The sequence below is a fragment of the Haliotis cracherodii genome, unplaced genomic scaffold (genome assembly GCF_022045235.1).
Source record: "Haliotis cracherodii isolate W230 unplaced genomic scaffold, xgHalCrac1.p SCAF_37, whole genome shotgun sequence".
NCBI classification, from domain to species: domain Eukaryota; kingdom Metazoa; phylum Mollusca; class Gastropoda; order Lepetellida; family Haliotidae; genus Haliotis; species Haliotis cracherodii.
Window position 1 is genome coordinate 487,587 of NW_027266294.1, and position 21,998 is coordinate 509,584.

At 43.1% G+C, this 21,998-nt stretch overlaps 2 protein-coding genes across 4 annotated transcripts in view; one reads left to right on the forward strand and one right to left on the reverse strand.

Moving 5' to 3' along the window:
- The window catches only part of LOC139477912 (uncharacterized), a 189,223-nt gene extending 182,961 nt beyond the window's left edge, over window positions 1–6,262 (reverse strand). The window contains exon 1 of one of the 2 annotated variants that reach the window (XM_071260352.1): window positions 5,620–6,262. The gene's annotated coding sequence lies outside the window, so the exon portion shown is untranslated. Of the gene's footprint in view, window positions 1–5,615 lie in introns of both variants that reach the window. The other variant, XM_071260353.1, reaches the window with a different exon arrangement.
- Window positions 1–21,998, forward strand: part of LOC139477913 (uncharacterized) — a 263,405-nt gene that overhangs the window by 101,898 nt on the left and 139,509 nt on the right. For both annotated transcript variants that reach the window (XM_071260356.1, XM_071260357.1), the window contains exon 4: window positions 6,269–6,348. In XM_071260356.1, the coding sequence (XP_071116457.1) occupies window positions 6,269–6,348 (80 nt within the window). The remainder of the gene's footprint in view (window positions 1–6,268; window positions 6,349–21,998) is intronic.

Consider the following 21,998-nt stretch of genomic DNA (forward strand, 5'->3'; position numbering starts at 1 on the left):
TTCAATCTATCGACTGATTCATTGTTGGCATTGCAGAAAGCTGATATTGAAATTATCCAACAGGAAGATATTGCCATTGCGTTTTGCCAAGGAGGATCCGATTGCATGGTTTCTCATCCTTCACGACTAGTGATAGTTTTGATGGAAAAATGATCTTTGAGAGCCTAGTGTTGTGATTCTTTATCAGTCGCTCTCTTTATGTTGTGCTGTTTCACGTTGTTGTGTTTGTTGGTTGCACAGATCAGATCTGTCTCCCTGTGTTGTGTACGTAGGATGCTGCACACACATTTCCACAGTCGCAGATAGACACACATTTCCACAGTCACAGATAGACACACATTTCCACAGTCGCAGATAAACACACATTTCCACAGTCACAGATAGACACACATTTCCACAGTCACAGATAGACACACATTTCCACAGTCACTGATTGACACACATTTCCACAGTCACAGATAGACACACATTTCCCAGTCACAGATAGACACACATTTCCCCAGTCACTGATTGACACACATTTCCACAGTCCCAATGAGCAAGACAGACACACATAGTCCAGGGTGCTCATGAAGCCATCAGATACTACAGCTGGCAGCCGTCCCCCCCCCCCCCCCCACCCCTCCTCCCCGGCAAGCCTGTGTGCCAGGACTGGGTTTTTCCTCAGTTTAAATTTATCTTCTACACCATGGGCCCCTGACCAGCTGACCTGAGTGAGGTCAAGCACTAAATCATATGTCTCTGCCATACCAGGAAGAAGGTACAGTTACAATATTGGGTTTCCCCATGTCTAATTATAGATTTAACTGGCGCTTGTCCAGGTGGACAGTGGGCTAATGTTTCAGTTGACAACCAGACATTATCTAATTTTTTCAAACAAATTTGTATTTTTGGAATATTATCTAACTGTTTTATATGAAGAACGCCTGCTTTCATCTTTTATATTAGAACTTCAGCCACAAGTGTAGGAGTGAATTTCATTTTTTTTCCAGGCAGCACAATTTTTTCTTTGCAGAATGTCTGACACTTCAAAAGCATTTGTTCAACATTTCTTCAACTGCTCTTCTCTAACCACCTGACATTCTTTGAGACATTTGTTGATGAGAGTCTGGCAACTTTGAGGACCAATTAAATATCTTTCTTTAGATAATTTGCATCTTACAACTTTCTCACAGTTAGACTGTCACATGATGGCAGTACCGCAGTTAGACAGTCACATGATGGTAGTCTCGCAGTAAGACTGTCACATGATTGTAGTCTCGCAGTTAGACAGTCACATGATGGTAGTCTCGCAGTAAGACTGTCACATGATTGTAGTCTCGCAGTTAGACAGTCACATGATGGCAGTACCGCAGTTAGACAGTCACATGATGGCAGTATCGCAGTAAGACAGTCATATGATGGTAGTCTCGCAGTTAGACAGTCACATGATGGCAGTATCGCAGTAAGACAGTCACATGATGGCAGTACTGCAGTTAGACATGATGTTAGTCACTGAGACAGTATGGCAGTTAGTAACTAGTTAACTTGTCTGCAGTAGAATCCATGCAATAGAACCCGATAACAGAGATGTAACGATGAGATATTCACATGACCTGGCAGACCTGGCTATCATGATCAGGCAAGTCACACCGTCAGATGTGATGTGTCAGACGAAGAAAGCTACAATCTCCAGTTCGATACCAAGTTGAAATCCATAAGTAAACTCTTCATTGACATTGCAGGTAATATTCCACTTGAAGGTATATTATACAGTGTTCACTGAGACAATGCTTGTCACACAATGGTATTTCTTTCAGGTCTGAGAAACACAACAATATATTTGATAGGAATATGACACTATTTGACAACCATAAGTTAACCAGTCTCTTCATTGTCAAATGGTTTGGTGTTCACCTAATCAAATGGTTCTATCACTATAATTCTATCGTTGCTCATAATCCCCTACAAGCAGATATACAATCAATATGTCGGCTTGGCATTAATGTGTGAAGTTTCCTACACCAGCTTCTTGTTTCACATGTCTTCTTCCACATCACAGCTGATGCTGTAACTGATGCTGTAGCTGATGCTTTGTTACAGCTGGAATCTGTTCTTGATTATATCACAGACTATATATCACAGCTGGTGTATAACAGCTGATATTCCGTGTGATATCAGACACTATATATCTTAGCTGGGATTAAATAGATAATATTCCTGGTGATATCACATGCTATATATCATAACTGGTGTGAAGCAGTTAATATTCTGTGTGATATCAGATATTATATATCATAGCTGGGATTAAATAGATAATATTCCTGGTAATATCACATACTATATATCATAACTGGTGTGAAGCAGTCAATAATCCGTGTGATATCAGACATAATAGATCATTGCTGGTGTATAACAGCTAATATCCATGGTGTTATCACATACTATATATATCAAAGTTGGTGTATAAAAGAGATAATTTTGCTGGAGTATCAGAGACGAAGTGCTATCACTGAAATTGTGAAATTGTGAGATAGAAAGTGTGCTTACTTTACAATATACGTGTGATAGAGAGAAAGTGTGTGTACTGTGTGTGTGTGATAGAGAGAAGGTTTGTGTACTGTGTGTGTGTGATAGAGAGAAAGTGTGTGTACTCTGTGTGTGTGATAGAGAGAAGGTTTGTGTACTGTGTGTGTGTGATAGAGAGAAGGTTTGTGTACTGTGTGTGTGTGATAGAGAGGTTTGTGTACTGTGTGTGTGTGATAGAGAGAAGGTTTGTGTACTGTGTGTGTGATAGAGAGAAGGTTTGTGTACTGTGTGTGTGTGATAGAGAGAAAGTGTGTGTACTGTGTGTGTGTGATAGAGAGAAGGTTTGTGTACTGTGTGTGTGTGATAGAGAGGTTTGTGTACTGTGTGATAGAGAAAAGGTTTGTGTACTCTCTGTGTGATAGAGAGAAGGTTTGTGTACTGTTTGTGTGTTAGAGAGAAGGTTTGTGTACTGTGTGTGTGATAGAGAGAAGGTTTGTGTACTATGTGTGTGATAGAGAGAAGGTTTGTGTACTATGTGTGTGATAAAGAGAAGGTGTGTGTACTGTGTGTGTGATAGAGAGGTTTGTGTACTGTGTGTGTGATAGAGAGAAGGTGTGTGTTCTGTGTGTGTGATAGAGAAAAGGTTTGTGTACTATGTGTGTGATAGAGAGAAGGTTTGTGTACTGTGTGTGTGATAGAGAAAAGGTTTGTGTACTATGTGTGTGATAGAGAGAAGGTTTGTGTACTGTGTGTGATAGAGAGAAGGTTTGTGAACTGTGTGTGTGATAGAGAGAAGGTTTGTGTACTGTGTGTGTGTGATAGAGAGAAGGTTTGTGTACTGTGTTTGTGATAGAGTAAAAGGTTTGTGTACTCTCTGTGTGATAGAGAGAAGGTTTGTGTACTGTTTGTGTGTTAGAGAAAAGGTTTGTGAACTGTGTGTGTGATAGAGAGAAGGTTTGTGTACTCTGTGTGTGATAGAGAGAAGGTTTGTGTACTATGTGTGTGATAGAGAGGTGTGTGTACTGTGTGTGTGATAGAGAGAAGGTTTGTGTACTGTGTGTGTGATAGAGAGAAGGTGTGTGTACTGTGTGTGATAGAGAAAAGGTTTGTGTACTATGTGTGTGATAGAGAGAAGGTTTGTGTACTGTGTGTGATAGAGAGAAGGTTTGTGAACTGTGTGTGTGTGATAGAGAGAAGGTTTGTGTACTGTGTGTGATAGAGAGAAGGTTTGTGTACTGTGTGTGATAGAGAGAAGGTTTGTGAACTGTGTGTGTGATAGAGAAAAGGTTTGTGTACTGTGTGTGATAGAGAGAAGGTTTGTGAACTGTGTGTGTGATAGAGAGAAGTTGTGTGTACTCTGTGTGTGATAGAGAGAAGGTTTGTGTACTGTGTGTGTGATAGAGAGAAGTTGTGTGTACTGTGTCTGTGATAGAGAGAAGGTTTGTGTACTATGTGTGTGATAGAGAGAAGGTTTGTGTACTGTGTGTGATAGAGAGAAGGTTTGTGTACTGTGTGTATGATAGAGAGAAGATTTGTGTACTGTGTGTGTGATAGAGAGAAGGTTTGTGTACTCTGTGTGTGATAGAGAGAAGGTTTGTGTACTGTGTTTGTGATACAGAGAAGGTTTGTGTACTGTGTGTGTTTGATAGAGAGAAGGTTTGTGTACTGTGTGTGTGATAGAGAGAAGGTTTGTGTACTATGTGTGTGATAGAGAAGGTTTGTGTACTGTGTGTGTGATAGAGAGAAGGTTTGTGTACTGTGTGTGTGATAGAGAGAAGGTTTGTGTACTATGTGTGTGATAGGGAGAAGGATTGTGTACTGTGTGTGTGATAGAGAGAAGGTTTGTGTACTGTGTTTGTGATAGAGAGAAGGTTTGTGTACTGTGTGTGTGATAGAGAGGAGGTTTGTGTACTATGTGTGATAGAGAAAAGGTTTGTGCACTCTGTGTGTGATAGAGAGAAGGTTTGTGTACTGTGTGTGTGAAAGAGAGGTTTGTGAACTGTGTTTGTGATGGAGAGAAGGTTTGTGTACTGTGTGTGTGACAGAAGGTTTGTGTACTGTGTGTGTGATAGAGAGGTTTGTGTATTGTGTGTGTGATAGAGAGGTTTGTGTACTGTGTGTGATAGAGAGAAGGTTTGTGTACTGTGTGTGATAGAGAGAAGGTTTGTGTACTGTGTGTGTGATAGAGAGAAGGTTTGTGCACTCTGTGTGTGATAGAGAGAAGGTGTGTGTACAGGGTGTGTGATAGAGAGAAGGTTTGTGTACTGTGTGATAGAGAAAAGGTTTGTGTACTCTGTGTGATAGAGAGAAGGTTTGTGTACTCTGTGTGTGATCGAGAGGTTTGTGTACTGTGTTTGTGATAGAGAGAAGGTTTGTGTAATGTGTGTGATTGATAGAGAGAAGGTTTGTGTACTGTGTGTGTGATAGAGAGAAGGTTTGTGTACTATGTGTGTGATAGAGAAGGTTTGTGTACTGTGTGTGTGATAGAGAGAAGGTTTGTGTACTGTGTGTGTGATAGAGAGAAGGTTTGTGTACTATGTGTGTGATAGAGAAGGTTTGTGTACTGTGTGTGTGATAGAGAGAAGGTTTGTGTACTGTGTTTGTGATAGAGAGAAGGTTTGTGTACTGTGTGTGTGATAGAGAGAAGGTTTGTGTACTGTGTGTGTGATAGAGAGAAGGTTTGTGCACTCTGTGTGTGATAGAGAGAAGGTTTGTGCACTCTGTGTGTGATAGAGAGAAGGTTTGTGTACTATGTGTGTGATAGAGAGAAGGTTTGTGTACTATGTGTGTGATAGAGAGAAGGTTTGTGTACTGTGTGTGTGAAAGAGAGGTTTGTGAACTGTGTTTGTGATGGAGAGAAGGTTTGTGTACTGTGTGTGTGACAGAGAAGGTTTGTGTACTGTGTGTGTGATAGAGAGGTTTGTGTACTGTGTGTGTGATAGAGAGGTTTGTGTACTGTGTGTGATAGAGAGAAGGTTTGTGTACTGTGTGTGTGACAGAGAAGGTTTGTGTACTGTGTGTGTGATAGAGAGAAGGTTTGTGCACTCTGTGTGTGATAGAGAGAAGGTGTGTGTACAGTGTGTGTGATAGAGAGAAGAAACACATACTCACTGCGAGGAGGGTTCACTGCAGGCTGTGGTCTCTCAGTCAAGCTCACATCAACACTGAAGACCTAGGTCACCCCTCACACTCAACACTGTCATAAGGGCAGGTCTAGCTCATGTAAGACTGTGTTGATAAACACCCGCACAGCTACTCCGACTAGTAGAGGTTCATTTTGATCAGTTTTTCCCCAGCCGGTGTAATTTGTAGTGTGAGCTATCATTGGCTGTGAGTCTCTGAAAGGGGCGGCCCTGTAACGAGTCAGCGTGGCGGGCTGCTGTCGGTGTGCACAACTCGAGTATGGATACTACGGGAAGGTGTTCTGGCAGCTTTCAGTAGAAGCATTGTCCAGTTCTCTCATCAAAGCCACCCCGAGCAAGATAATACCGCCTGTCTGCCCCAGTGACTCCATCAGTGGGAGGTAGCACCTCGCTTCACTGACCGGGTGACACAGAGAGGACTACCAGCATCTGTATCTCTGACACTGGTGGCATACACACAACACACACTTAATCCCATCAGACTCCACTATTAGGACTTATTACCAATCATTGTTAAGAGCAAGTGTCCCCTGTCTGGTACAGTGGGCCAGTGTGATCTCCGGCCTGTAGGACCCGGGAGTGTACAATCTCACTTTACCCGTGCTGTTCCATTCCAGAGGCAAACACGGATTCGGACGGACAGACCCCCGTGCGGACACGCCAGGCTCTCGGCAGGGTGGTTCCCCTCCAACGTCAGGTAAGTGCCACTTTATGTCACCTCTTGTCTCTGTAAGGAGCCAAGTTTGTACATAATGATTTAGCCTATCTGTAAACAGGAATGTTTATCTACAGAGGGATCTGTTTTATTGATAAACTACACTATCGTTTTATCAATATGCCTACAGAAATAGTTTGACCTGCCCACATGTGTCCCCTGGCATACAGCTTAAGAATATTGGCTTTTGGATATGTTATTTCAGCATACCTAATGTGTCCGACGATTACCCCACGTCGTTGGTGCACAGCGGCTGTATACATAACAGGGAAGAATAACATTGTTACAGGAATTTCTGTAGGGAATCTGAAAGTAGAATATTCCTACTTGGGAGGAACGGTGAAGACACATAACAGGTGCTGTGATAATAACACAATATTTATACTGTCATATCTTTTGCAGGCTGCGATAATAGAACATTTTTTTATATGTCTAGCAGACAATTGTCCTATTATAGAACTAAATGAGAGCTGCAGTCATGCATGGAGACAACTCAGGCATTGTTAGGAGAAAGGTGATTACTTCAGATCCAGCCCGGAAGATATTTCGGTGCAGATTGTCATTTCTACCGGCATTTGATGAGTCAGGTTATCCATGTTATTATTTATGCCTAATAACGTATTCAGTTAGATAATTTTAGGTTTAATTTGGGATAATGAATTACACTTTGACAAATATTTTGCTGATATTATGCAGATCGTTGGCATTTGTCAGGGGAACATTACTGTCAATGTCTCTCATTATCTCTTCGGGTATAATTGGCCACACTTTGTCGTTCCTTTGGAATAACGTGGAGGAGAATATACGCCTTAACTGCTGTGTTATTAAATGTTTAAGTGCTGTGTTATTAAATGTTATTATGTGGTATCACATCGCATTTGTGGAAGTGGCAGAGAAATATTGCCGATAATTCCCACTCACTCACTCACTCAAGCTATTCTTCTATGAGTGCAGTCACCTTTCCCAGTGCCTTGCTCCAAGTCTGTAGTGAAAGAAAACTTCATGAATGGGTAGTAATTCTATCCCCCTAATTTGCAAGTCTAGATATGTGGACAGTAAAGACTCCAGTCTCTTGTAGGGGCAACTTGTTCTTATTTACATTATCTAGAAAGTATGATTAAACTAATAATTATTGCAAGTCCACCTATCCCCAGGCATGCTGAATATTGGCAGTCAGAACGAGCTGTCATGTGTGATGTCGATTGTGTAGAACACAGTTTTCGGTATACTTGTGTGGTAGCAGATCCTGGAGTGGCGGACAGAACGAGCTGTCATGTGTGATGTCGATTGTGTAGAACACAGTATTCAGTATACTTGTGTGGTAGCAGATCCTGGAGTGGCGGACAGTGGGAGGAGATGAGTAGGAGACAAGGGACTGGTATCTGAAGTGGGATCATGGTGTTAACATACACGACTGATGGGCAATTAGCCAGACATGTGCTCAAAGACTTGTACAGCAAATAATACCCCACCGTCATGGTCAGTCAAGTCTTTATTGCAGACGTACTGAACGGCCACAGAGCTTTGTACAACTCTGTGTGGCGGAACGTGCAGAAATAATGTTTAATTTTTCATGTCTCATGTTTTATTGTTTAACTTGATGGTAGGAAATACGTAGCTGTTAGGACATTAATACATTTATATATACAGACTTAGTTCGTGCATTAAACTTAAATATATTTGCGATTGGTACATAAATGACGCTGGGTATTTCCAAGGTGGACTTTGATAAAACGGGCACTTAAAAACAAGTGGTTGTTGTATTCTATAAACTGAAAATTACACATTCTACCCGGTCTTCTTTCCTTAGAGATTATGATTTATATTCTTCTTTCAATATTCATATTTTGTAAACTAGCAGATATCAGCTTTGTGATTTTTCTTGGAACCAAGTGATTATGCTCCGTATTTCTGTACTTAAAACATGGCAGTTGATCTGATGATGCCTGTCATTTGACCATCATGCATACACAGATGCCAGCTCATTGCCACACAGTGAGATAAAGCCACTACACCATCATGCATACACAGATGGCAGCTCATTGCCACACAGTGAGATAGAACCACTACACCATCATGCATACACAGATGCAAGCTCATTGCCACACAGTGAGATAGAACCACTACACCATCATGCATACACAGATGGCAGCTCATTGCCACACAGTGAGATAGAGCCACTACCCTATCATGCATACACAGATGGCAGCTCATTGCCACACAGTGAGATAGAGCCACTACCCCATCATTCATACTCAGATGCCAGCTCATTGCCACACAGTGAGGTAGAGCCAGCTCATTGCCACACAGTGAGATAGAGCCAGCTCATTGCCACACAGTGAGATAGAGCCACTACCCTATCATGCATACACAGATGCCAGCTCATTGCCACACAGTGAGATAGAGCCAGCTCATTGCCACACAGTGTGATAGAGCCACTACCCCATCATGCATACACAGATGCCAGCTCATTGCCACACAGTGAAATAGAACGACTACACCATCATGCATACACAGATGCCAGCTCATTGCCACACAGTGAGATAGAGCCAGCTCATTGCCACACAGTGAGATAGAGCCACTACCCCATCATGCATACTCAGATGCCAGCTCATTGCCACACAGTGAGATAGAGCCAGCTCATTGCCACACAGTGAGATAGAGCCACTACACCATCATGCATACACAGATGCCAGCTCATTGCCACACAGTGAGATAGAGCCACTACCCCATCATGCATACTCAGATGCCAGCTCATTGCCACACAGTGAGATAGAGCCACTACACCATCATGCATACACAGATGCCAGCTCATTGCCACACAGTGAGATAGAGCCAGCTCATTGCCACACAGTGAGATAGAGCCACTACCCTATCATGCATACACAGATGCCAGCTCATTGCCACACAGTGAGATAGAGCCACTACACTATCATGCATACACAGATGCCAGCTCATTGCCACACAGTGAGATAGAGCCACTACACCATCATGCATACACAGATGCCAGCTCATTGCCACACAGTGAGATAGAGCCAGCTCATTGCCACACAGTGAGATAGAACCACTACCCCATCATGCATACACAGATGCCAGCTCATTGCCACACAGTGAGATAGAGCCAGCTCATTGCCACACAGTGAGATAGAACCACTACGCCATCATGCATACACTGATGCCAGCTCATTGCCACACAGTGAGATAGAGCCACTATGTATGTGCATTGTACATTGAATACAGATCCAGCTGTCAACTCACGCCCCAGTAGCGAGTTCCGTGTTTTGCTGCCCTGACTTGCTCCCTGCAAGATACTATATGTATACAAGAGTGGTTTCAAAAAATACTCCACTGTTCTTTGCTCTGTTTTAAACATAACAAATTTTCTGACATTTCAGTTTGTACATAAATTTTGGGTACATTTATCAACAAACATTTCAGGAAATTATACATTCTGCATATCCAAAATATATTGTTGATCAGCTTTTTAACAAAGGAAACCCAGGTTTGCTTTCACACAAAAACACATATCATAACACTTTCTTGGATGTCTATAGCTTGGCATCCTCAGTGAAACACCTTGAAGTTTACACTGTTGATAAGTCTTAGGTGTCCTCAGAGGTATTCGTTTGGCTTGTGTTCCAGCGTGTAGGAAAGTGCCAGGATAATTTACCAAAAAATAAACTCCCAAATATTTATTGTTTTAACTACAACCAAGGCCTTGTCTGTATAAACCGCCTCTCTCATTTTGCACACACACCTCCATGTTTAAATTCAACTACTTTAGTTTTTTTCTGTGTTAAGACCTGAACAAGGAATTGTTGAACACTGAATTTTTCTCGCACATTTATCGGATTTTGTTATCCAGGTATAAAAAATAATAGCTAAAATATGTTTTTATCCCCTTGTTAAGGATTTTGGGGATGATTAAGAAAAGTTTGTAGTGTTCTCCCTAATTACATGAACAACTGTAAAACATCTCATTCACTTTTAACAGACAACTTTCTCCTAAACACAAGTCATCATCCGAGTATTGACAATGTCTTTGTGATGTTACCTCCACTGTTGTAGTGTGAGTGATCGTGATAAACATGTCCGTCCGAAAAGCTGTGATCCATCCATAACTGCATCTGAGTTTAAACGTCTGTTTCTTTTGCCAGTTGGTTATTCAACAAACCAAGTATTAAGGACTTACTCTACACCCTTGCCTAACATCAGATTCTGCACACTACCTGTCGTGTCTCCTAACACAAGCTCTCATATTGACTCCATAATAATTTCAACATGTCCCTGCTAGTTCTGCTTGTGTGAAGAAGTGCCCAGACAGTGAAGAGTTTGCCAAGGTTTACAGAGTCAAAGTCTTTGTGGGGGCGTGGGTGGCCCTGTCCTCTTAGGCGCCGCGATTCGCTGTGCAGAGTAGCGTCCCTTGGGCACGCCAGAAACCTATGATTGCGGGTTCGAATCCAGGTTCGCCCCGATTATGTTTCTAGGTTTGTCAGCACCATACCCGTGCTCGTGGGTTTCAACGAAGTGGTAAACGTCGGAGACCTGCATCACTTCTGGCTTTCCTCCCACATTAAGCTGACACACCGTGATATAACTGGAATATTGTTAAAAGCGGTGTGAAACTCACCACACTCACTCAAAGTCTTTGCTATAATCTAAAAGAAATGCAAACAAGCCTCCCTCACATGTCCCGCATCTGTTTCCTTGAATGATTCAGCTAAAAATATGAATCAGACCTTGATACCCAGAGATGTGTTGCTGTCTGCTTGATAACAGGATTCCCCTGTATGTGTTAGTGTCACTGACATGATAACAGGATTCCCCTGTAGGTGTTAGTGTCACTGACATGATAACAGGATTCCCCTGTAGGTGTTAGTGTCACTGACATGATAACAGGATTCCCCTGTAGGTGTTAACTAATGTCACTGACATGATAACAGGATTCCCCTGTAAGTGTTAGTGTCACTGACATGATAACAGGATTCCCCTGTAGGTGTTAGTGTCACTGACATGATAACAGGATTCCCCTGTAGGTGTTAGTGTCACTGACATGATAACAGGATTCCCCTGTAGGTGTTAGTGTCACTGACATGATAACAGGATTCCCCTGTTGGTGTTAGTGTCACTGACATGATAACAGGATTCCCCTGTAGGTGTTAGTGTCACTGACATGATAACAGGATTCCCCTGTAGGTGTTAGTGTCACTGACATGATAACAGGATTCCCCTGTAGGTGTTAGTGTCACTGACATGATAACAGGATTCCCCTGTAGGTGTTAGTGTCACTGACATGATAACAGGATTCCCCTGTAGGTGTTAGTGTCACTGACATGACCTTGTTGATGGAGACAAATCTCGCAGAAACTTTGAATTTTCAAAATTGACATCGAAGGTTATAAATTAATGTAATGAAGAAACATAAGTTACACTTCTTTTCAGGCGCCCAGCAGGGATTTTGTGAGATTTTCAGCAGCAATGGGCCCTTTCTGCATTGCTAATAAATTGGGTTTTGATTAGCTGCTCAATTATCAGTGATTATATGAATAATTCTCAGAGAATGAGAGGCCTCGCTGTCACTGTGGAAAAGGCCAAACTGAAGAATCTGAGTCAAACTTGTAAACAGGGAACAGGGAAGGCGATGAATGAGTAATCAAGGAATTCCGATGTTACATTGTGAAAACCTGGCACATTTTCTGTTTGAACCTTGTGATGCTTTAGATGATATCCTCCCTTGAAGTAAGAGATTCTGATATATCAGATGGTAAAATAGAATGGTCTTGGACAATCCTCTTCCAAATATTCACTGTTGTGTCAAGAGAAAGATGGTGTTGTTGTGAATATTATTATCATAAGGAAGAGTATTTATGGATGTCAACTTCTTTATTATGAGGAACACATGTTTCAGAGTATATGCTTACTCCTTCATAAGGTGAATGAAGGAGTAAAGTATACTCCTAATAAAGAAGTTGACATCCATAAATACTCATCCTTATGCGTATCACTTCTAAATGCCTTTCAAAGACTTTATGGAACAACATGGAATACTTGCATCCATAGACCAGACTCCTTCAACACTGTCTGAGGAAACTGCATCAATTGTTTGAACTTGTCCTTATCCTGTGAACCCAACTCATTCACACACATACTCATGATCCCACACAAACTGGATAGAGTTCTAATTCATAATCTGTGACACTTGTACAATTGTGACCTACGTAAGATAACTCACCAACACCTCCATCAGAGCAATACCCTTCCTTCATTTTCTGAATGTTTAGTTCAGAACATATGTCTAGCAGACACCTGCCTTGACATAAGTGAGTGAGTGAGAATGGTGTTACACCGTTTTTAGCAATATTCCAGCAATATCACAGCAGGGGACACCAGAAATGGGCTTCACGCATTGTACCGATGTCGGGAATGGAACCAAGGTCTTCGGCATGACGAGTGAACACTTTAACCCTTAGGCTACCCGACCGCCCCTGCCTTGATATAAACAGTCTTAACCCAGGGGTATCATGTGAGACGAAGATGATCCACCATGTATTCCGGGAGGCTGTGCCCCAGTCCCTCACTGTGTTCAATGATGTCATCTCCACCATAATCTGGACCAGGACCTGTACATGCATTGATATCGCCATTGATATCGCCATTGAGAAAAGGTATTACATAGCCATCAGTGTCTATTGAAACATCTCGAATGTCTTCTTGTGTCATGAAATATTGTTTTTTCTCTCTATCCCACATCGCTATTCCTTGTGGAGCTCGGAGGTTGAATGCAGTTTGTGGAAGATGGTGCATCAGATGTAAGACCAGGTGCTGATTTATCAAATGGTACGAAAATCTGCCTTGCATTACGCATGGTCGGTCCACTTCATGTATTTACCAAGTTCCTTCACAATAGTTTGTGTCAGATTTCTTCTCTGCTTTGCTCTAAAGTATAGAAAAGTCACAACAGATAGAATATATGTGGTCAATATGTCACTTATACCTTCATGACTCAATCATGTGGTCAATATATCACTTATACCTTCATGACTCAATCATGTGGTCAATATATCACTTATACCTTCATGACTCAATCATGTGGTCAATATATCACTTATACCTTCATGACTCAATCGTGTGGTCATTATATCACTTATACCTTCATGACTCAATCATGTGGTCAATATATCACTTATACCTTCATGACTCAATCATGTGGTCAATATATCACTTACACCTTCATGACTCAATCATGTGGTCAATATATCACTTATACCATCATGACACAATCATGTGGTCAATATATCACTTATACCTTCATGACACAATCATGTGGTCAATATATCACTTATACATGTACCTTCATGACACAATCATGTGGTCAATATATCACTTATACCTTCATGACTCAATCATGTGGTCAATATATCACTTATACCTTCATGACTCAATCATGTGGTCATTACTGTATGTTTAATGCTGAAGGAGACTGAGACAGTCTATCCCCTCTCACACATCCGCTAGCCCCAGCTGTATCTGCATGTGACGAGGGGAAGCAGGTGATGAGGCCTGTGTCAGCTACAGGTAGTGTTCCACGTTTGGATTCCTCGCCATGAGAAGTTCCACCACCAGAACTCCACAATCATAATAAAAGTTCTCACTGATGTCAGGTTTGTTTAGTTCATGGTAAAATGTTCCTATCACTCGAACTTCTACTTCCTGCATGCCTTTTGTATTTCTGTCTGAAGAGTTTGTTTAATGGGATGGTTTACAAAATGGGGCCGGTTATTTTGGGGTATTGTAAAACGGGAATTATGAATGGAACTACTCCCGTTCAACTAGAAGTTAGGTACATGGTGTCTGCTGTGTCACCAAGTGTTGTCTGACCAACGCTCTCTGCCCAGGGTTATCTGACCAACACTCTCTGCCCAGGGTTATCTGACCAACACTCTCTGCCCTGGGTTATCTGACCAACACTCTCTGCCCAGGGTTATCTGACCTAACAGTTTCTGTCCTGGGTTACCTGACCAACACTCTCTGCCCAGGGTTATCTGACCAACTCTCTCTGCCCAGGGTTATCTGACCTAACAGTTTCTGTCCTGGGTTACCTGACCAACACTCTCTGCCCAGGGTTATCTGACCAACACTCTCTGCCCAGGGTTATCTGACCAACACTCTCTGTCCAGGCTTAACTGACCAACACTCTCTGACCTGGGTTAGTTGACGAACACTCTCTGTCCAGGGTTGTCTGACCAAAGCTGTCTGCCCCGGGTTAGCTGACCAACACTCTCTGTCCAGGGTTACCTGACCAAAGCTCTCTGCCCCGGGTTATCTGACCAACACTCTCTGTCCAGGCTTAACTGACCAACGCTCTCTGACCTGGGTTAGATGACGAACACTCTCTGTCCAGGGTTATCTGACCAACACTCTCTGCCCAGGGTTATCTGACCAACATTCTCTGCCAAGGGTTATCTGACCAACACTCTCTGCCCAGGGTTATCTGACCAACATTCTCTGCCCAGGGTTACCTGACCAACATTCTCTGCCCAGGGTTAACTGACCAACATTCTCTGCCCAGGGTTATCTGACCAACACTCTCTGCTCTGGGTTATCTGACCAACGCTTTCTGACCTGGGTTAGTTGACCAACACTCTCTGTCCAGGGTTATATGACCATCACTCTCTGCCCTGGGTTATCTGACCAACACTCTCTGCCCAGGGTTATCTGACCAACACTCTCTGCCCAAGGTTAGTTGAAGAACACTCTCTGCCCTGGGTTATCTGACCAACAGTTTCTGCCCTGGGTTAGTTGACGAACACTCTCTGCCGAGGGTTATCTGACCAACATTCTCTACCCAAGGTTATCTGACCAACACTCTCTGCCCAGGGTTATCTGACCAACACTCTCTGCCCAAGTTTAGTTGAAGAACACTCTCTGCCCAGGGTTATCTGACCAACAGTTTCTGCCCTGGGTTAGTTGACGAACACTCTCTGCCGAGGGTTATCTGACCAACATTCTCTGCCCAACGTTATCTGACCAATACTCTCTGCCCTGGGTTATCTGACCAACGCTCTCTGCCCAGGGTTATCTGACCAATACTCTCTGCCCTGGGTTAGTTGACCAACACTCTCTGCCAAGGGTTGTCTGACCAACCAAGTATTTGGCCACACAGAATATAATGTACATATGCAGAGTACAGAGAATTGGTATGTACACATAGTGCTGGGAAGATGATAAATAGGTATCATGCTGTTGTTTCCACAACCAAGAATAGATAAAGCATGTTTAAAAAAGTTATAAAAATGTGCTATTTATTGCGTCTGGGAATGCAGCACTGCACTTGGAGTGAGGCGGATCAGGGGAGTGAAGTATGCAGGCACAGTGTCCTCTGTTCTAGATGTAGCTTCTGCTTCAGGAGAAGAAGAGGTCTTCTTGCATTTCCTGTAAATTCCTGCCACCATGCCGAGGACAATCAATACCTGCCTCCATGTCTTATGTGGCCGTCCTCTGTTACCCCCCTGAAAATAGCAATCCCTGTTACATACCTGCTGCTTCTATAGTGAAATGGTTGTATATGCCTTCTCCTGTAGTGATATAGTTGTATACTCCTGCTCCTGTAGTGATATGGTTGTATACTCCTGCTCCTGTAGTGATATGGTTGTATACTCCTGCTCCTGTAGTGATATGGTTGTATACTCCTGCTCCTGTAGTGATATGGTTGTATACTCCTGCTCCTGTAGTGATATGGTTGTATACTCCTGCTCCTGTAGTGATATGGTTGTATACTCCTGCTCTTGTAGTGATATGGTTGTATATTCCTTCTATAGTGATATGGTTGTATACTCCTTCTATAGTGATATAGTTGTATACTGCTGCTTCTGTAGTGATATGGCTGTATACTCCTTCTATAGTGATATAGCTGTATACTCCTCCTTCTAAAGTGATATAGCTGTATACTCCTTCTATAGTGATATGGCTGTATACTCCTTCTATAGTGATATGGCTGTATACTCCTTCTATAGTGATATGGTTGTATACTCCTTCTATAGTGATATAGCTGTATACTCCTCCTTCTAAAGTGATATGGCTGTATACTCCTCCTTCTAAAGTGATATAGCTGTATACTCCTTCTATAGTGATATGGCTGTATACTCCTTCTATAGTGATATGGCTGTATACTCCTTCTCCTTTAGTGATATGGCTGTGTACTCCTTCTATAGTGATATGGCTGATACTCCTTCTATAGTGATATGGCTGTATACTCCTTCTATAGTGATATGGCTGTATACTCCTTCTATAGTGATATGGCTGTATACTCCTTCTATAGTGATATGGCTGTATACTCCTTCTATAGTGATATGGTTGTATACTCCTTCTATAGTGATATGGTAGTATACTCCTTCTATAGTGATATGGTTGTATACTCCTTCTCCTGTAGTGATATGGTTGTATATTCCTGCTCTAAAAGTGATAAGGTTGTATATTCCTGCTCTAAAAGTGATAAAGTTGTATATTCCTGCTCTAAAAGTGATAAGGTTGTATATTCCTGCTCTAAAAGTGATAAGGTTGTATATTCCTGCTCTAAAAGTGATAAGGTTGTATATTCCTGCTCTAAAAGTGATAAGGTTGTATATTCCTGCTCTAAAAGTGATATGGTTGTATATTCCTGCTCTAAAAGTGATAAGGTTGTATATTCCTGCTCTAAAAGTGATAAGGTTGTATATTCCTGCTCTAAAAGTGATAAGGTTGTATATTCCTGCTCTAAAAGTGATAAGGTTGTATATTCCTGCTCTAAAAGTGATATGGTTGTATAGTGCTGCTCCTGTAGTGATATGGTTGTATAGTGCTGCTCCTGTAGTGATATGGTTGTATACTCCTGCTCTAAAAGTGATAAGGTTGTATACTCCTGCTCTAAAAGTGATATGGTAGTATATTCCTGCTCCTGTAGTGATATGGTTGTATAGTGCTGCTCCTGTAGTGATATGGTTGTATAGTGCTGCTCCTGTAGTGATAAGGTTGTATACTCCTGCTCCTGTAGTGATATGGTTGTATACTCCTGCTCCTGTAGTGATATGGTTGTATAGTGCTGCTCCTGTAGTGATATGGTTGTATACTCCTGCTCCTGTAGTGATAAGGTTGTATACTCCTGCTCCTGTAGTGATATGGTTGTATAGTGCTGCTCCTGTAGTGATATGGTTGTATATCTGACAACGTGTATAGGTTGTATTGCTGGATTACGTAAGACCAGATGTTGTGCAGTGAACTACGTGAGACCAGATGTTGTGCAGTGAACTACGTGAGACCAGATGTTGTGCAGTGAACTACGTGAGACCAGATGTTGTGCAGTGAACTACGTGAGACCAGATGTTGTGCAGTGAACTACGTGAGACCAGATGTTGTGCAGTGAACTACGTGAGACCAGATGTTGTGCAGTGAACTACGTGAGACCAGATGTTGTGCAGTGAACTACGTGAGACCAGATGTTGCGCAGTGAAGTACGTGAGACCAGATGTTGTGCAGTGAACTACGTGAGACCAGATGTTGTGCAGTGAACTACGTGAGACCAGATGTTGTGCAGTGAACTACGTGAGACCAGATGTTGTGCAGTGAACTACGTGAGACCAGATGTTGTGCAGTGAACTACGTGAGACCAGATGTTGTGCAGTGAATTACGTGAGACCAGATGTTGTGCAGTGAACTACGTGAGACCAGATGTTGCGCAGTGAACTATGTGAGACCAGATGTTGTGCAGTGAACTACGTGAGACCAGATGTTGTGCAGTGAACTACGTGAGACCAGATGTTGCGCAGTGAAGTACGTGAGACCAGATGTTGTGCAGTGAACTACATGAGACGAGGTGCTGTGCAGTGAACTACGTGAGACCAGATGTTGTGCAGTGAACTACGTGAGACCAGATGTTGTGCAGTCAGCATAAGTATGTTTGTGATGGGGGAGAGGAGGGAGGGAGGAAGAGGAGAGAGGAAGATAGTTAAAGTGATACTACTGCAATAATGAAATCAATGCCATGCGTCTGTGCTATTGTCTGCATCCGTCCAGAATGAAATCCTCCAGATTGATGGCAGCTGAGATGGATATCTCCGCATGCCTGCCCTCCTCAATCTGTCAATATTCTCATATCTCTAGCCTGTTGATTTGTGTGCCGCTTAGAGTAGGACAGTCCTTAAGATGGGGTTTATTGGACTAGTGTCCTACAAGATGGGGTTATTGGACTAGTGTCCTACAAGATGGGGTTTATTGGACTAGTGTCCTACAAGATGGGGTTTATTGGACTAGTGTCCTACAAGATGGGGTTATTGGACTAGTGTCCTACAAGATGGGGTTATTGGACTAGTGTCCTACAAGATGGGGTTATTGGACTAGTGTAGTACAAGATGGGGTTATTGGACTAGTGTCCTACAAGATGGGGTTATTGGACTAGTGTCCTACAAGATGGGGGTTATTGGACTAGTGTCCTACAAGATGGGGTTATTGGACTAGTGTCCTACAAGATGGGGTTTATTGGACTAGTGTCCTACAAGATGAGGTTTATTGGACTAGTGTCCTACAAGATGAGGTTTATTGGACTAGTGTCCTACAAGATGGGGTTATTGGACTAGTGTCCTACAAGATGGGGTTATTGGACTAGTGTAGTACAAGATGGGGTTATTGGACTAGTGTCCTACAAGATGGGGTTATTGGACTAGTGTCCTACAAGATGGGGGTTATTGGACTAGTGTCCTACAAGATGGGGTTATTGGACTAGTGTCCTACAAGATGGGGTTATTGGACTAGTGTAGTACAAGATGGCCTTATTGGACTAGTGTCCTACAAGATGGAGGTTATTGGACTAGTGTCCTACAAGATGGGGGTTATTGGACTAGTGTCCTACAAGATGGGATTTTTTCTGGAAGATCAGGCATCCTGGAGTAGGTCAAACAGATCTGTCCCCAGGAGTCTGTTGTACAGATCAGTACCCTGGAGTCAGGTGTACAGATCAGACACCCTGGAGTCAGGTGTACAGATCAGACACCCTGGAGTCAGGTGTACAGATCAGACACCCTGGAGTCAGGTGTACAGATCAGACACCCTGGAGTCAGGTGTACAGATCAGACACCCTGGAGTCAGGTGTACAGATCAGACACCCCGGAGTCAGGTGTACAGATCAGACACCCCGGAGTCAGGTGTACAGATCAGACACCCTGGAGTCAGGTGTACAGATCAGACACCCTGGAGTCAGGTGTACAGATCAGTGCCCTGGAGTCGGGTGTACAGATCAGTGCCCTGGAGTCGGGTGTACAGATCAGTGCCTTGGAGTCAGGTGTACAGATCAGTGCCCTGGAGTCGGGTGTACAGATCAGACACCCTGGAGTCAGGTGTACAGATTAGTGCCCTGGAGTCGGGTGTACAGATCAGTGCCCTGGAGTCAGGTGTACAGATCAGACACCCTGGAGTCAGGTGTACAGATCAGACACCCCGGAGTCAGGTGTACAGATCAGTGCCCTGGAGTCGGGTGTACAGATCAGTGCCCTGGAGTCAGGTGTACAGATCAGTGCCCTGGAGTCAAGTGTACAGATCAGTGCCCTGGAGTCGGGTGTACAGATCAGACACCCTGGAGTCAGGTGTACAGATCAGTGCCCTGGAGTCAAGTGTACAGATCAGTGCCCCGGAGTCAAGTGTACAGAACAGTGCCCTGGAGTCGGGTGTACAGATCAGTGCCCTGATCAGTGTACAGCTGTACCAGCTGTTATCTCAGTGTTATGTTTTAGCTGTGCTGCAATAGCTAGTCACTTGAATCTGACATTTTTGTCAGTTGAATCTTTTTGTCATGTTGTGAGGCTCTTGTTACGGGAGTTCACTACAGAACCACTTCCAGGCAGGCCCGAAGGGTTGAATGTACGTTGTGATGAGTGACTGTATCATTTGCCTCTTCTGTATCTAATTAATATGTTTTAAATGTCATCTCTACAATGGTCATAAAAAACTAATGTTTTAGTGTTTATATGAGACTCATGTCTCGAGGAGGAGTTTAACCTTCAATGGATGTCTTGTTGCACTGGAGATGGAGCAGGCCACTGGAATGTAGCTACACTTCAGCACTGCACAGCCTGCATCATTCCTGGCTTCCTAGTCTGGCCTGGTCTGGCCTTGTCTGACCTATCCTGGCCTTGTCTGGCCTAGTCAGGCCTAATTTAGCCTTGTCTCTCTTAGTCTGGCCTTGTCTGCCCTAGTCTGATCCAGTCTGGCCTTGTCTGACCTATCCTGGCCTTGTCTGGCCTAGTCAGGCCTAATTTAGCCTTGTCTCTCTTAGTCTGGCCTTGTCTGGCCTAGTCTGATCCAGTCTAGCCTTGTCATTCCTGGTCTGGCCTGGTCTGGTCTTGTCTGGCCTTGTCATTCCTGGTCTGGTCCATCCTGACCTTGTCATTCCTTGTCTGGCCTAGTCTGGCCTTATCATTCCTGGTCTGGCCTAGTCTGGCATTGTCATTCCTTGTCTGGTCTAGTCTGGCCTTGTCATTCCTGGTCTGGTCTAGTCTGGCCTTGTCATTCCTTGTCTGGCCTAGTCTGGCCTTGTCATTCCTTGTCTGGCCTAGTCTGGCCTTATCATTCCTGGTCTGGCCTAGTCTGGCATTGTCATTCCTTGTCTGGTCTAGTCTGGCCTTGTCATTCCTGGTCTGGTCTAGTCTGGCCTTGTCATTCCTTGTCTGGCCTAGTCTGGCCTTGTCATTCCTTGTCTGGCCTAGTCTGGCCTTGTCATTCCTGGTCTGGCCTAGTCTGGTCTTGTTTCTCCTAGATCTCTCCTAGTCTGGTCTAGTCTGGCCTGGTCTGGTCCAGTCTGTCCCTGTCTGTCCCGTTCAGAAAGGCAGTAAATTGTCTTCATTGCTGCTCAGCCACATAAACAAGCTTGAGTATAGTGTACGTCCTCGCTGTGGCTAAATAGGTGAGGAGAGTTTTATGATAGCATAAACATGTTTGTTTGTATGGAACATACTCCTTAGCGCCATTATGGACAGCCACTGTCCGCATGTGAAACACTGATAGGTGTGCAGCACAACATTATTGTATAACCACCTGGTATGTTAACACTGTGGTATAATCACCTGGTATGTTAACACTGTGGTATAATCACCTCGTATGTTAACACTGTGGTATAACCACCTGATATGTAAACACTGTGGTATAATCACTGGTATGTTAACACTGTGGTATAATCACTGGTATGTTAACACTGTGGTATAATCACTGGTATGTAAACACTGTGGTATAACCACCTGGTATGTTAAGACTGTGGTATAATCACCTGGTATGTTAACACTGTGGTATAATCACCTGGTATGTTAACACCGTGGTATAACCACTGGTATGTTAACACTGTGGCATATTCACCTGGTATGTTAACACTTTGGTATAATCACCTGGTATGTTAACACTGTGGTATAACCACTGGTATGTTAACACTGTGATATAATCACCTGGTATGTTAACACTGTGATATAATCACCTGGTATGTTAACACTGTGGTATAACCACTGGTATGTTAACACTGTGGTATAATCACCTGGTATGTTAACACTGTGGTATAATCACCTGGTATGTTAACACTGTGGTATAACCACTGGTATGTTAACACTGTGGTATAATCACTG